Source organism: Limanda limanda, chromosome 12 (genome assembly GCF_963576545.1).
Source record: "Limanda limanda chromosome 12, fLimLim1.1, whole genome shotgun sequence".
NCBI classification, from domain to species: Eukaryota; Metazoa; Chordata; class Actinopteri; order Pleuronectiformes; family Pleuronectidae; genus Limanda; species Limanda limanda.
Genome location: NC_083647.1, coordinates 24,486,728 through 24,501,805, shown reverse-complemented (window position 1 = coordinate 24,501,805; position 15,078 = coordinate 24,486,728). Strand labels below are relative to the sequence as shown.

At 45.1% G+C, this 15,078-nt stretch overlaps 1 protein-coding gene across 1 annotated transcript in view; it reads left to right on the top strand.

The window, feature by feature from the left end:
* Nucleotides 1-14,979, top strand: part of eif2ak3 (eukaryotic translation initiation factor 2-alpha kinase 3) — a 30,933-nt gene extending 15,954 nt beyond the window's left edge. The window contains exons 3-18 of the mRNA XM_061082398.1: nt 2,323-2,517; nt 2,608-2,738; nt 2,897-3,158; nt 3,252-3,417; nt 3,510-3,635; nt 3,957-4,079; nt 4,170-4,399; nt 5,075-5,187; nt 6,604-6,726; nt 7,094-7,243; nt 8,045-8,609; nt 9,461-9,634; nt 10,426-10,599; nt 10,727-10,828; nt 11,505-11,567; nt 12,249-14,979. Of these exons, the coding sequence (XP_060938381.1) occupies nt 2,323-2,517; nt 2,608-2,738; nt 2,897-3,158; nt 3,252-3,417; nt 3,510-3,635; nt 3,957-4,079; nt 4,170-4,399; nt 5,075-5,187; nt 6,604-6,726; nt 7,094-7,243; nt 8,045-8,609; nt 9,461-9,634; nt 10,426-10,599; nt 10,727-10,828; nt 11,505-11,567; nt 12,249-12,431 (2,880 nt within the window). The 3' untranslated portion in view covers nt 12,432-14,979. The remainder of the gene's footprint in view (nt 1-2,322; nt 2,518-2,607; nt 2,739-2,896; nt 3,159-3,251; nt 3,418-3,509; nt 3,636-3,956; nt 4,080-4,169; nt 4,400-5,074; nt 5,188-6,603; nt 6,727-7,093; nt 7,244-8,044; nt 8,610-9,460; nt 9,635-10,425; nt 10,600-10,726; nt 10,829-11,504; nt 11,568-12,248) is intronic.
* The last annotated feature ends 99 nt before the right edge of the window (nt 14,980-15,078 follow it).

The following is a 15,078-nucleotide window of genomic DNA, read 5'->3' as shown; positions in this document are numbered from 1 at the left end:
AGCATTTATATAATTGCACCAATGGATGTAAAGTGAACTGCTGAAGAAACAGCACATATACATCTTGAATTATTTATTAATTTCTGCTTCATTTAAGTCGGATTTCTTTTAATTAGCATTTTTTTACTCCGAGTTTTGTTTATAGCGAGACATGTTTCTGTGGACATCGATATTCTGATATTAACTAAGACACTGAGTAATACACTTTCATGTAAACAGCACTTTCTGATGACTTTAACCTGAATCTGGTCATCCTCCGTATAAGCAATAATCAAATTTAGACATGAAGACTATTTGAATCAGAATCAGAAGGTATTTATTGCCAAGTAGGTTTACACCTACCTGGAATTTGCTCTGGTTATTGGTGCATACAATGAACATAGAAACATAAAAACACAATAAATACACCACACATAAGAAAAACAATAAAAAACTATATGTATTTACTCAACATTTACTTCTTATTTACTCACTTCTTCTAATATTTATACAAAGTAACATTTATTTAGACATAAACATATCTAAATAAAAGATGTAAAAAGTGAATCTCATTATGTCAACATGTATATGTCGTAATTACATAATTTAGCTTTATTGACATACTTCAATTACTAACTGCTTGATGACATGTTCTAGGATTAAGTGTGAACAAGTCTTTGGACTTAATGTTGACGTGAATCATAATCCGACCTTGATCTGTAACATGTAAACATGAATATGGATGGAATATTCAATTAGCAGCTCATGTAAACATCCCAATGGAAACAATGTCTTATTCAGAATTAGGTCAATAGTCTGAATATTGACTGAATATCTAACTGTTGTAGATCATAGGAATGAATGTGTGTGTGTTGGTCTTTGGGCCGGATGGGTTCAGACGTCAGGAGCTGGGTGACTCATCCACGGCTCTGAGAAGTTCCTCTCTAAGCCCCTCCCCCCCCAGTCATACCAGCATGGTGTGATGTGGTGGTCAACCCCTCCCCCTTTCACTTGCTAAATTTATCTTCCCTCCCTCCCTCCCTCCCTCCGTCCAAAAAGATGACATCACCTCTGGTCCCGGCTGTGCTCTCTAGTAAATCATTACAGCACCTCGCACCCCCGCTGACATGTTTAAATCCCCCCCCACGCAGCCCCTAATAGAGTCTGATTGGATTTCCCTCACAAGGTGATTAACTGGTCACCGGTTCGACCCCAGCGACACCTGACGTGTCTCCCAACAAGAGGGTGAAACTGAGTTTCGGTGACACACACACTTGGTTACACACCGGCTGACGTGCTGGAAGAAAACAATTGTCCCCCCCCACACCACCCCACCCCCTGCTGAGCCAAAGCTGTGGAGGTTAAATCAGGATTAGACTCTGGGTTTCTGAAATGATGTCATCCTGGCTGCTTCCCTACAGTGAGCACCTAAGAGCGCACACACACACACACACACACACACACACACACACACACACACACACACACACACACACACACACACACACACAAGCAGGGACACACACACATTATCCACGGTTGCACACTTTTATAAAGATCCAGGTTAATTAGTTGGGCTCTTAGTTGTGTAATGGTCCCAAGCCTGTAGATTGAGTCCAAGTGTGGGGGGGCTAACTCTGCTGCTGCTGTTGTGTAGGTGGATGTGAGTCGGACAGCGTTGTGTGTGTGTGTGTGGGAAAGTGCTTTTGTGTTTCCAACAAGATATTACAAGCTCAGCGTGTGTTCAGATTCTGCACCAGACTGAAGAATAAGTTGTTTTGTTGAGAAATATGTTGTTCAGCAACTTGCCTCTTTAGTGAGATGCAGATTATAAAGTATGTCACCTTATCTTCTGTATATCTGAGGTCGGTAGTTTGAGCCCAGGTGTTGTCAAGTATCGTCTGTTTGTTTTAGATAGTTGTCAGACATTAACATTCATGCTTTTCAAGTAGAATCCGACTGAAATGGATGTATGGAGGCCAATGTTGATAATAAAATTGGGGATTAAAACCATTTCTGATATTTATGTGCTGGTATGAAAACGTTCGACTTTTATATGTCAACAATCTAAAGGCTCATATCAGCTGGTACTTGGTACTAGCCAACTGATAAATCGGTCGGGTCCAAAATCCAAACCTTCACTTTTTTATGACAAAGCAAACAGAGAAAAGTACAAACTCACCTGAAGGTCTGAACGAATATAAACATATATATATTTTATTTCTAAAAATGACATTGACAAGATGATGACTTGATAATCAAGTTAATCAGCTAATCATTGGACCTCCGACTAATTGAATAAACTTAATTAAAGATAAAACTAATCTGATTCTGCTCCTGCAGGTGTTTGGCAACAAGATGGTGATCCCCTCCCTGGACGGTGCCTTGTTCCAGTGGAACCGGGACCGAGAGAGTATGGAGGCAGTGCCTTTCAGCGTGGAGTCCCTGCTGGAGTCGTCCTACCGTATCGGAGAGGACACGGTTCTGGTGGGGGGGAAATCCCTCACTACCTATGGCCTGGGTGCCTACAGCGGCAAGGTCGGTGAAAGCATTTCAATTGACATATAGTAATGTAAAGAAATAAGAAATCTTAGTCAACCTAATCTAAACCATAACGCTGTTCTTCAGCTCCGGTACATCTGCTCCACGGTCGGATGCAGCCAGTCGGGGGAGAAAGAGATGGAGTCGGAGGACGTGCTCCTGCTGCAGAGAACTCAGAAGACTGTGAGAGCCATCAGACCTCGGTCAGGGATGGAGAAGTGAGTTTCATCAATCAATCAATCAATCAATCAATCATCAATCAATCAGTCATCGTCAGTCGACCTGAGCCATGAAGCCATTAAGTTAAACTCATCATTTAGAAAATTACAATAAAAGAAGTTGTTTCAGTTCAATTCTCTCTCTCTCTCTTCACAAGGTGGAACTTCAGTGTTGGGAACTTTGAGCTGAAGCTCCTCCCCGAGACGCAGCCTGGAATGAACCTCCTCGAGGGCGAGGTGGCGAGCGGCGACGGCTGGAGGGAGAGTCAGCGTGTGATCACAGATGAACCCAAAGAGAGGGAGCCCACGGAGAACCAGCAGAACCAGAATCTGGACCTGGTCATCAAAGTGTCTGTTCCTGATTGGAAGGTCATGGCCTTCAGCACTGGGCCTGATGGTCAGCTGGTCTGGGAGCATCAGGTGAGATGAGATTTCACTTTCTTTTAAATACATGTACTGGTGTTTAAGTTCTTTGCAGAGATCCATAACTTCTCTATCACCTGTGTTGTGTAGTTCTGCACACCTATTGCCTCGGCCTGGCTGGTGGGGGGTGGTAAGGTCACACCCATCAACCTGTTCGACGACACCGCCTACAGCAGCCAGTCAGAGATTGATGAAGAGGACGATGAGGACGATCTGGGGAAAACCAGGGGAGCTGCAGAGTCTAGTGTCTACTTGGGTGAGTTTCTACACATGCACTCAGTGTAGAAACAAGATGTTCCCCCTTTTTAAATCTGTGCACATTAAACTCCTCCTCCCTTCTCTCGCCAGGGATGTTCCAGGGACAGCTCTACCTCCAGTCCTCAGTGAAGATCTCTGAGAAGTTTCCCTCCAAAGCCATCGGGCTGGGGACCAATATAATCCCTCTACCGACGGTCAAGTGGAAGCCTCTAGTCCGTAAGTCTGCGTCTCCTCAGTCATTAGCTGTTCTTTGTAATCACCAAAGTGTGTGTGTGTGTGTGTGAGGCCATGCCCCCCCCCGGCACAGGGACCACAGACTGACCTCATTACTGTAGATTTATCCTCAAAGAGAAGCCGTGTCCCCCCTCCCTAAAGAAACATTTGAAGTCCTCAGGACACTGTCTCCCTCCCAATCAAAGCTTCGCCCGTCTTAACTTCAACCCTGAGATCCTCACCCCCCCCCCCCCCCCCCCCCCACATCGATCCGTCTTCTTTCTACTCGGATCAAACGTCTTCTTCGTCTCGTCCTTGACACAGATTCCCCGTCCCGCACCCCCGCGCTGGTCGGCTCCGACGAGTTCGACAAGTGTCTGAATAATGACAAGTTCTCCCATGAAGAATACAGCAACGGAGCCCTGTCCATCCTTCAGTATCCATACGGTAATAACCTGACACCGGACCAACATGCAGAGTGTGAACCAGGGAAAACCCCCAAAACCTCTTCTGACTTCTGTGTTTTCCTCCTCACAGACAATGGCTACTACTTCCCTTACGGCAAGCGTTACCGGGAGAAGCGTGACAGCTCTGTGAGCCTGATCAACGGAAACGTGGCCGGGGGGGAGAGCCGCAGGAGGAAGGACCCGGTGCTGCTGCTGCCCTGGTGGAAGGAGATCATCGGCACCATCATCTTCTGCATCGTCGCCACCACCTACATCGTCCGCAAGTTCTTCCACCCGCCGGCTCCCGTGGCCTACGTGAGGGTAAGAGCCCGGCCTGGAGCAGAGAGACACCTGTATGACTGTTGGTGGTTATGCTTGTTAATGTGAATTCTGTGTGCAGAGTAAAAATCTGCTTTCTCATAAAAGCATTTTCCTCATAGAGTGAATGAAACGTTTATTTGATATGGTTAAAAAATGAATACCAAGTGTGAACAGAGTCAAAATAAATAAATAGCACAACAAGCAAATACTCGTAAAGTAATTTAAGTGATAAAGTTTGTTTATCACTTAAAAATTCTAGATTTTTAAAGCAAGATAAACCGACGATTCCCTTAATATTAGACCTGATTTGACCTGAGGAGTTGAATACATCCATTCTTGTACTTTTGTATTTGGTTTCTTTAGATACCTTCTAAATGCGTATTTTTTTTGACAGTTCTTTACAAAAACTAACATCAGCCCAAGGGGAATTTTCTTTCTTCTGCTGTCAACCTTTTTCAAAATTGGGTAACTTTGTACATTTTGGGAGAGTACATGTAGACAATAATCACAGATCAGTAGAGAAAAACAAATAAATTAATAAAAACAAGCCGAATAAAAAAACAACAACATGTTAGAGGGTGATATGAGCGAGAATGGGATGGAGGTCGGTGAGGCTCGCTAGATCTAAATCCGTTTTTAATAACAAACTCTTTCCTGTCCGTCTGTCCCTCAAAGCAACGGAAAGAGTCGGAGACCCAGTGCCAGACGGACAGCAAGTTTGACCTCGAGGTTGTGGAATCCAAGGAGCCGGTTGCCACGGAGACCCGCTCCAACGAATATGTGTCCAGGTACGTCACCAACAAACCGCGAAGCTGAATGTGCTCCGTGTGTAAAAGTGTTTTGTCATGACTCAGGAAAACTTCACTCCAAAGTCACTCTGTCGAGGTGTAGCTACACATCCAGCACTGTTACCATGGTGACCACTGCTCTTCCAGCCCGGCTGCAGACATGAGCCGTGGTCGTGAATGATTGGACGAGTCAGCTGTTTGCCATCAGATGACGATGACCTCGGCTCCCCCCTCAGACCCCGCCCCACCCGGCAGCATCTGCCACGGGGTCGGCGTGTCTCTCTACATCACTGTCAGCACATTGTCACGAGTTCTTCATAACTTGGGGCAACCCGAAATACGATCAGTGGGAATAATTCATGGGCTGCCACTCGGAGCCGGCTGTGTGATTGATGGACGTCACACGTGTTTACGTTCACCGGTGAATTAACGTGGCTTTACTCTCCCAGACACCAGCAGGAATCTCATTAAATCTCACTTCTTCTTCTCCCCTGGTGTCATCACTTCTCATCTTTTGACACAACATAAAATGTCAAACATCCGTCCCGTCCCTCTTTCCCTTTAAAGCTGCTGCTGCTGCTGCAATCCATACAAATGGCTTTTGCCAAAGAGCGTTCTTTAAATAAAACGGATGGTTGTTCCAGCAGCTGTGACTGGCATGAGTCAGGATCATCAGGAGGGAGATAGAGATCAGGACTCGCCCACACACTTCCTAATAAGACAGCTTTCAATCCCCTGAGGAGCAGAGACGCTTGGACAGCGTGTGGAGGAAGTGAAGCGAGTGGACGGCGTCAGAGTTTCCTGTTCCTCTCTCTCTCTCTCTTAGCAGAAAACTAAAGCTGCTTTCAGACATGTACTCAGTAAAGTGTTGGGGAAAATGTGTCCTGACATTTTCCAGAGTTTGTCTTCCACATATGAAGAAGGCAGCTGGAGATTATCCGAGTCAGACGAGTTCACAACAACAGGAAAATGGACTTAACATTCTTGTGAGGGGTGGAGCCTGAGTAGAACATGTGATGTAGAAGTTCAGTTGTGGAAATCACATGTTTTTGTTTGCAACACTTCGACAAAAGCTGCTTCTTCTACGTGATATTTACTCAGAGGCTGGAGGAGAAGTTCTGGAAAATGTCCGAAGCAACTTCTCATGTACAGTCTCTATAGAAAATGTGATATTCGTGACAGGTGTTGAGTGATTGAGAAAACTAATATATACCACACATAAGTATTAATTTATTGTATCCTTGAATTGGTCCTGTTTGTCCCCAAATTACTTTTCAAACACAAAAATGTAATATCAAGAATTTTACCACATGATAAACCTCTGTGACGTCAGTGAATTGTACAAATCCTCACAGCTCTTCTCTGCTAGAGTCGGATTCTTCTCTGCATCTCAAAGACCAACATGTCTCTCCCCAGGTACCTGACTGACTTTGAGCCGGTGCAGTGCCTCGGGCGCGGCGGGTTCGGAGTCGTGTTTGAAGCTCGAAACCAAGTGGACGACTGCAACTACGCTATCAAACGCATCCGTCTGCCCAACAGGTAGCGGCTCACGCGTTTTCTCTCATATCAGCAGCAACGTTGTCAAAACAAGTGACGTTTAGGATCAAACATTAACTATTTAGACCTGGAACATACACAGAGCACAACAAACCACTTCTCCTAACGCCAAGTGTTGTTGTTGAAGTGCTTTTTTAAGCCCCTGGTTTATCAAAGCAACTTTAATGTATGTCATTACGTCCAGCTAGTGTGATGGAACAAATTATATTTAGTAAATGAATAGGAAAACTTAAAAAATCTAATTCAAACCTTTAATTCCTGTAAATTAAACAAACAACTGCAGGAAAACAACTGTTCAACTTTCCATGAATGTTAATTAAAGCCTGAGATGTTTCTTTTCCTCCACCAGGGAGCTTGCCCGTGAGAAGGTGATGCGGGAGGTGAAGGCTCTGGCCAAGCTGGAGCATCCGGGGATCATCCGCTACTTCAACGCCTGGCAGGAGAGCCCCCCCGAGGGCTGGCAGGAGGAGATGGACAGGCGGTGGCTGAAAGACGCCAGGTGAGTCTGGGCTTTGAACTCCTTTGTTGCCCATCAATCAATCAATCAATCAAATTTTATTTGTATAGCCCATATTCACAAATCACAATTCGTCTCATGGGGCTTTAACATGGTGTGACATCCTCTGTCTTTAACCCTCAGCAAGAGTAAGGAAAACTACTAAAAACCCTTTTAACAGGGTTAAAATACGTCGAAACCTCAGAGAGACACATGTGAGGATCTGTCTCCCAGGACGGACAGAAGTGCGATAGTCAAGTGTAGGAAAACATCATCAAGATTAAAGTTTTTTAGCAGCATTGATGAGGGTAAACATTTTGAAGGATAACTTCAATACGATATGTCAAGCAGTCCTGCTGCAATCATAGTCTCTGGATCTACAAATAATTTTCTGCAAGAAATATACACAACATTTTATACACACATGATTAAAATTAGGGCTGGACAAGTTAACTCGTTTCAATCGAGTTAACTCAAGTGATGAGTTAACTCGATTAATTATTTTATCTCGCATTAACTCAGGTTTGATTATTTATTGTTTTATTGTGAAAGTCAGGCTTTTATTTTGTGAAAGTCTGTTGCTGACTGCTGCAGAACAGGAAAAAAGAAAATAATTGGCGGATAAACAATCGAGTTAACTCATCACTTGAGTTAACTCGATTAAAACGAGTTAACTTGCCCAGCCCTAATTAAAATGATTACACATGTACAACTTTCACACTATGGATCAGGTTGAACCTTGCACCTGGACAGGAAGTCGTCATTGTTTCTGTAACGGTACCAACTACTCTTCTGTTCTTCTAGTACCACTGACTGGCCCATGAGCTTCCTCGACCACATGGAGGCGCTGTCGGTCAAGGTGCCCGTGTCCAGCACCGTCTCTCCGGTGTCCGTCCCTGGAGGAGAGGTCCTGGAGTCCTCGGCTGATTCCCGCGCCCTCCTCTCCAGCAGCGCCGGTGGAGCCGTGGGTTTCGGCGTCGACCACGGCGACCTGTCCTTCCACCCTCTCCTGGGCCACGACAGCCTGATGTCGGAGAGGGACAGCCAGGCGGACCCCGACGCCTCCGACAACCCCCACTCCTTCGAGCTGTGCCCCCCCCGCGGCCCCAGCGACTGCACCTCCTCCTCCTTCGACATAGTGTTCGAGGACTCGGGCTGCGACCGGGACGCCGAGGCGGACACCGGGGACTCTGTGACGTCCGGTGCGGCCAGCGCCGGCGTGCTGACGGACAAGAACAGCTCGTCTTCCTCACACACCAGACAAAGGGAATCCGTCCCTCCCTCCTCATCCTCTCCCCCCCGGCCAACCTCACTCACCCTGGCTCTCCCTACATCTCCTCTCACACAGAGAGTCCAGCCCTCTCCCAAGGTGGGTCGCTCAGTCCTTATCAAAGGCTTCAGTGTTGGGATCAGTTCTACTGCTTCCTCCTTAATTAAGTTATTAATATTAAATGTATCATGTGTCCAGATTCTACACTGCTCTTCCTCGGGCCCTTTACGATACACATGTCAAGTGTAAAGCTGATGAGATGAATGGTTCTGGAGAAATACATTCCACATACAGAGATTTCTGGAATTCAATTTTCCAAGATCCAAGAATCATTTTAGAAGCGGATGATTTGCAGGTGCAATATTAAATAAGCTTTTTGAGCTATTCTATCCTTTTTACCATTAATCAGGGTTTGTACGGTCATGAAAAACCTGGAAAAGTCATGGAATTTTAAAATGTGTTTTTCCAGGCCTGGAAAAGTCATGGAAATTTGTTATATTCATATTTTAATGTTGTTACGCTGAGTTTTAAATAATTCATATGCTTCTAAAGAAATACGCTCAAAATATAAGCAGGCATACTTGGGTTTGTGTCATTTAAGGTGCGCTGTATGCCTTGGAATTCTCATTGTTAGTTTGAATACTACATTTTGTCACGTTCTCATGTATACACCGAGATTTCACAAGATGTTAGGTCATGGAAATTTGGTTTAAAGTTATTGAAAAGTCATGGAAATCCATTGGTCAAAATGTGTATGAACCCTGATTAATGAAGACCTACACCTGGTAATACCTACAATATTTTGAAAGTACTGATATTTGATTTGAATTATCAAGTCTATTCTTGAGATTTCCCATTTTTCTCCCCCTCCTCCTCCTGGAAATGTTCCACGAGTATCACATATAAGTGGTTTGCACTCACACTGTTTCCCCCCCCCCCCCTTTCCTCAGGTGTACCTGTACATCCAGATGCAGCTCTGTCGGAAGGAAAACCTGAAGGACTGGATGGCTCAGCGCTGCCTCCCGGAGCAGAGGGAGCACAACCAGTGTCTGGATATCTTCCTCCAGATCGCCGAGGCTGTCGACTTCCTGCACAGCAAGGGGCTCATGCACCGGGACCTCAAGGTGAACATGTGCACACTGTCCACTGCTATATATCTTCCACTTGGCTCGGTGCCTGCGGCTCTGGGACCTGGCTGGCAGCTGGCCACCAGATTGTAAACAGGATAGCTGACACTGTGGCGCACGGATCTCCAGATACTTGGACGTCAGAGGTGCAGAGATGGTTTTATCTCCGCACAGTAAATTACAATCTCTGCAAACGACATGACATCACCTCTGGCAGCTTGCAGACGGAGATAAATAATGTTATCAACAGGCTGAAACTTCAATTTGATCTCATTTTATTCTCATTTTATTCTAAACATAAATATCCTTCATGTGCATCGAAGCTCCTCCTGTCTATCACAACACTAACACAACACGTCTCATTGTGTGAACAGAAACACTCGAGTCATTTCTCTGCCACAGACACAGCTCTTTATCAAATGTGCTGATGTGAAGGTTTTAAATGCTCTTCGCCTTAATGACTTTCCCATGCACATGTTGCAAGAGGTAAACAGAGGCTCAGAGCCGTGGTTCTGTCGGCTCCTCCCTTTCCATTGTGAGTTGAACATCTTATCAGGAACGCCTGACGTCTGTCCGTCCCTCTTGTTACACAATGTCCTCTCCTCAGGAAGACAGACCCGCTAACGTTGAGCTACATCTGCTTCAGACACACTTAAACATGTCCGATCACCATATTTGCGATTTAATGTGATGAATGCATGTTCCTGTTGATACATTTCCTAATAACTGACCCCATGTAGTTGATGTTTGACTCGTCTCACTTAAAGTCTCACCCTTCCGTCCTCCAGCCCTCCAACATCTTCTTCACCATGGACGACGTGGTGAAGGTGGGAGACTTTGGCCTGGTCACGGCCATGGAGCAGGAGGAGGAGGACGACGAGCCCAGCGCCCTGACGCCCGCACCGCTCCTCACCCGCCACACGGGGCAGGTTGGCACCAAGCTGTACATGAGCCCAGAGCAGGTGAGGGAACATTCATATTCACAGGAGAAACTGTATCAGGAACAATTTAATACAATCATTCCTGATGAGTAAGTGAAGTAAATTGATCCTTGTTTCTAACGCCGTCCTTTCCTTTTCATCCCGGCAGCTTTCTGGAAACTCGTACTCTCACAAAGTGGATATTTACTCTCTGGGGCTGATCCTGTTTGAGCTGCTGTATCCTTTCAGGACGCAGATGGAGAGAGTGAGGGTGAGTCAGCAAACACACACACACACAAACACACACGCACACACAAACACAGTAACATCATCACGTCTTAACTGCTCTTCAACATCTCAGTTTCATTTAATCCCTGATTGAGTTGATACACCGATATGTTTCTGTCTAAATCTGCTTTTAAAACTTCTTAGCACATGGTTTTTATCGTCAATTAAAAGGTTTTCTTTTTCTCTTTTGTTTCACTTGTTAAAATAAACTCAGTTTTCTGAGGGAGCTAAAGATATAAGAGATATAATCAAGCATCAGTTTGGACAAAAGACTGTAAGCAGAGCAAAATGTGTAAACAGGTATTGGGGAGTGAACAATTAAAAAGATTAATTAAATAAATACAAGATTATGAACGTGTGTTTTGAGTATTTATTTTTAAGCCTAATGTCAAATTTGGCCAAACTGAACAATTGAATAATCATTTTCAATTTTTTTAAATTTTTTACTTATATTAGAGACTTTATAATGATTATGTTTATTTTTTCTGTCTGTTTCTTCGTTTATAATTGTTCTATTAATTTATTTGCCCTTTAATCACTATTGTCCCTGTAAATAGAAGATTTCCTTTCCCCCCCGTGTGATGTTGTGCTCTCGATAACAAAGGAGCTGGGTCTCATTAGCTCCACTCAGGTGTTTACACGTGTCCTGTTTGTTCCAGACTCTGACTGAGGTGCGAGCGCTGCGCTTCCCTGACGCCTTCTCCAAAAACAACGTGCAGGAGGTGAGTGGCCCGCTGCTGCCACCTAGTGGCTGTGAACACAAACTTCATCCAAACCAAGCGAGGAGGATTTTTATTTGTGTGTGTGAGCTGAGAAGAAGCTGCAGGAAGTGAACACACGTCCAGAGAGTTCATCCTCATATTGTCTGATTCAAAGAAGCCGTCATCGTTAGACCTGCTCAATCTAATCCAATTAAGAAGAGCACCTGGATTATTGTGCTTCTAAATCACAGAAAATAAAGTCTCTGAATTTAACGAGTAATAATAACCAGATATGTATTTATTACCACACTGGACCAGTGTCTCTGGACCAGTGTTGAGCTGCTTTCATTACCTTGTTTACCAGTTTACTCTGTAATGAGATTAACATAATCCCAAAGCAAAACTGGTAATACCCTGTCAGTGTTATCCCAGTATCCCACCTCACTGGCTGTATGCTGGTCTATTTTAAGATGCCCTGTCCGTTCTGAGTGTGTGTGGGTGATTGTGTGCGTCTGTGGCTTCATGTGTGGATGTGTTATTCCATTATATGAATTGTGTGTTGAATGTTTATTCTTGGAAGTAGCACTGGTTCGACATGAGCCCGATGCAAAGTGAACAAGTTGAACGAATGGATGATGATGCTAGCTGTAGCCCGACTGTAACCCCATCCCTGACTGTGCTGTGTTGTTCCTGTGTGTGCAGCTGAGTATGGTGCGCAGCATGTTGTCGCTGAGTCCCGGCGAGCGGCCCGAGGCGGCTGACATCACGGGGACGCCACTCTTCCAGGAGCTGGAGCCGCCCTTCCGCATGGCCGTGAGGCAGCGCTCCCGCACCTACAGCGCCTCGTCCATGGGCCGGCCCTCCCGCCAGTCCTCGTCCAACTGAAGATCCTACAACGCAATATATAACCCCCCCCGTCCGTCCACCCGTCCCCGAAGCAGAACACCTCAGCCCCCTGCCATCGCACAGAGTCACGTGAGAAGCCGAGTACGACAGACTTTCTGGGAAGGTTGTCTCCGTGACTTTAAAGCAACAGGACCAAGTCCTTCCCTCCGTAGCAAGTACACATGTTCATCATAACACTGCCCTAACTCACAATTTTAACCTCACTTACAAGTGCAGGAATATTTTAGAAGCGAATGTTCAGGACCAGACTCGGCAGAAGTGGTTATTTTTAAACGGCTCTGAGCACCAGATGGAAAGTGTGCAGCTCAGTGAGGACTCGATCAAACGCACCTGCCTGAGGGATCGGGGATTTTTTCTGAACCTGATATTCTCCTCACTCCATCACGGCTCACACCACCTGGTCCTTTGAGAGCTGTTCTGGATATGATTTGATTCTGGTCTGGCCGCAACACGCTGCTTGTTCTCAACACTCACTCACACAACACCTCAGGTATCAAAACCAAGAGGACACTACGAAGGGGCCTTTTGATGCTTGATCATCTTCTCTACCGGTGACTGATCACTGGTGTGAGCACTAGCCGGTGCTCCGGACACTAAATATGCCTGATTTGGGAGACCAAAAAAAAGACCATCTTGTTTTCCTATGTGTTTTTATAATGAGAGAGAACAGAAGAGTTTATGAGTCCAGCTCCTCGGATGTGATTTGCCTTCAGAGGGGGTCCCGCGGCCCCTGAGTGGATGAATGCCGGGCCTCTGGCTCATGTCGGTTCTGCATGTATCTGATAGAGAAGTGAAGGGGTGAGTGTGAGCTTGTTTCCTAAAGCCAATACTTTGGACACAGTTTATCTGTGTGTAAATTTACACAACGAGGTGCTCAATCATTTTCAAACACCTCCTTTTTTTGCTCTCTGTACATAATAGAAGGCGACGAAACCTGGTTCTATCTTCTGCTTTAATGCCAGAAGATACATCTGATCAGTCCTGTACATACTGTAAGGTGCTGTTGCTTGTAAATGGCCTTTTTTTCATGAGACCGCTGTAAGATAGTGTGATACACACTGAGAGCGGGCCCAGAGGAGACGTTATCGGGAAAAGCCGAATGTTACAGTGTGACCTCCAAAGACAGATCACCTCTCGTAGCTGTTTTGAAATTAATCTCAGTGTTTCCACCTCCATGGGAAACCGAGCAGGAGGGGGTTGCTGCGCTTCGAGCATCCGAGGAGAAGCGGTGGAACCAGAGTGCCATTTAAAATAAATCAAAAATCAGTTAAGTGTACTTTTGAGTAACTGATTGTGACTCGCCTCACATTGTTGCAATTTGGCTCCTGTGCTCCAACCTCGTCCAGCTGGTGCTCCCGGTGAAGCACTGAGGTCTCAGCTCTCCCTCCATCCAGGGAAATAGCATTTAGCGAAGCAAGTGAGACAGTTTGTTTGATTTTTATTTTGTCCCCTCTAGTTCGTCTACCGGGGACCTGGACCTGACGTGGGTCATGTGATCCCTCATGAGCATTGTTTTATGTACATAAGAAGTGCCGGGAGAGCACATGACCTTTGTTTGTAACTACACACACTCACACACTGCTAATTGTAACATGCTTTCAATGATTGTAATTTTCTAAGGATCTTCTCTTTTTTTAGAAATAAGTGCAGTTTTTTTGATTATCCTGCAGGGTTTTTTGATCACTGTAAAGTCTCGATCGGTCTGATACAGGAAGTCAGACCTGTTGTTCGTCCTTCAGTCCACTCGGCCCGACGGAGACGAGTTGTTCTAGTTGTTAAAGGGTTTCAAACACACTGTTCTATCACCTCGATGAAGGAGGGAGCGGGTTCGGTTCCGTCATCACGAGTCCTCAAGTCAGTCGGAAAAATGTGAAAACTCATCCTGCAAATTCAGACGTTGCTTTGTGAAGGACAGTAGGAAGATACTGTCACTTAAATCCTGTGTTGAATCAATGTTCAATGTTTTTATATGAATTCAGGAATGAATTCTGGGTAAATCCTTCTCTTGCACCAATTGGCTAAAAACTTTTCTTTTCTTTTACAACAATGAACTTAAATCACCTACTGTAGTAAAAACCTTGTTATCATATACTGTTCAACTGAAATCAGCATTACTGACAATAGTGTATTATCGCAGGTTCTAGAGATGTTGTGCTTTTCCCTCCAACCAGGTGAATAACATTATACAGTAGGTGTTTCTTGCTCTGTTGAATTATGTCGATCCTCCTTCCTGCTCCTGTTGTCCGGGTACGTTTTTACCTGAGGATTGTTCCGTTGGAAAAACCACTTCCCTCCTCTCGCTCTCCGATGCTCCGTCTGGACGTGTTTCCGTTGCGTGTTCTTGTGCACAAACCCATTCTCTGTCCACGTTGAACTGTAAATATGTTTATTTGCTTTATTTATGTTCCGATGCCGCGATCAATCCCCTGTGGGTTGGTGTTAATATGAACGCGCTTCCTGCGACGAAGCGCGTTGGAATATGATGACTTCTTACAAGTCTAAATTTAATAAACTGTTCTATACCGTTTGTACAGTTTTGTGTCATTGGTGTGAAGTCTGTGGGTTGGTGTTGGGCACATTATTATTATTATTGTTATTAGGCACACAACCACCAAATCCTGCAGAA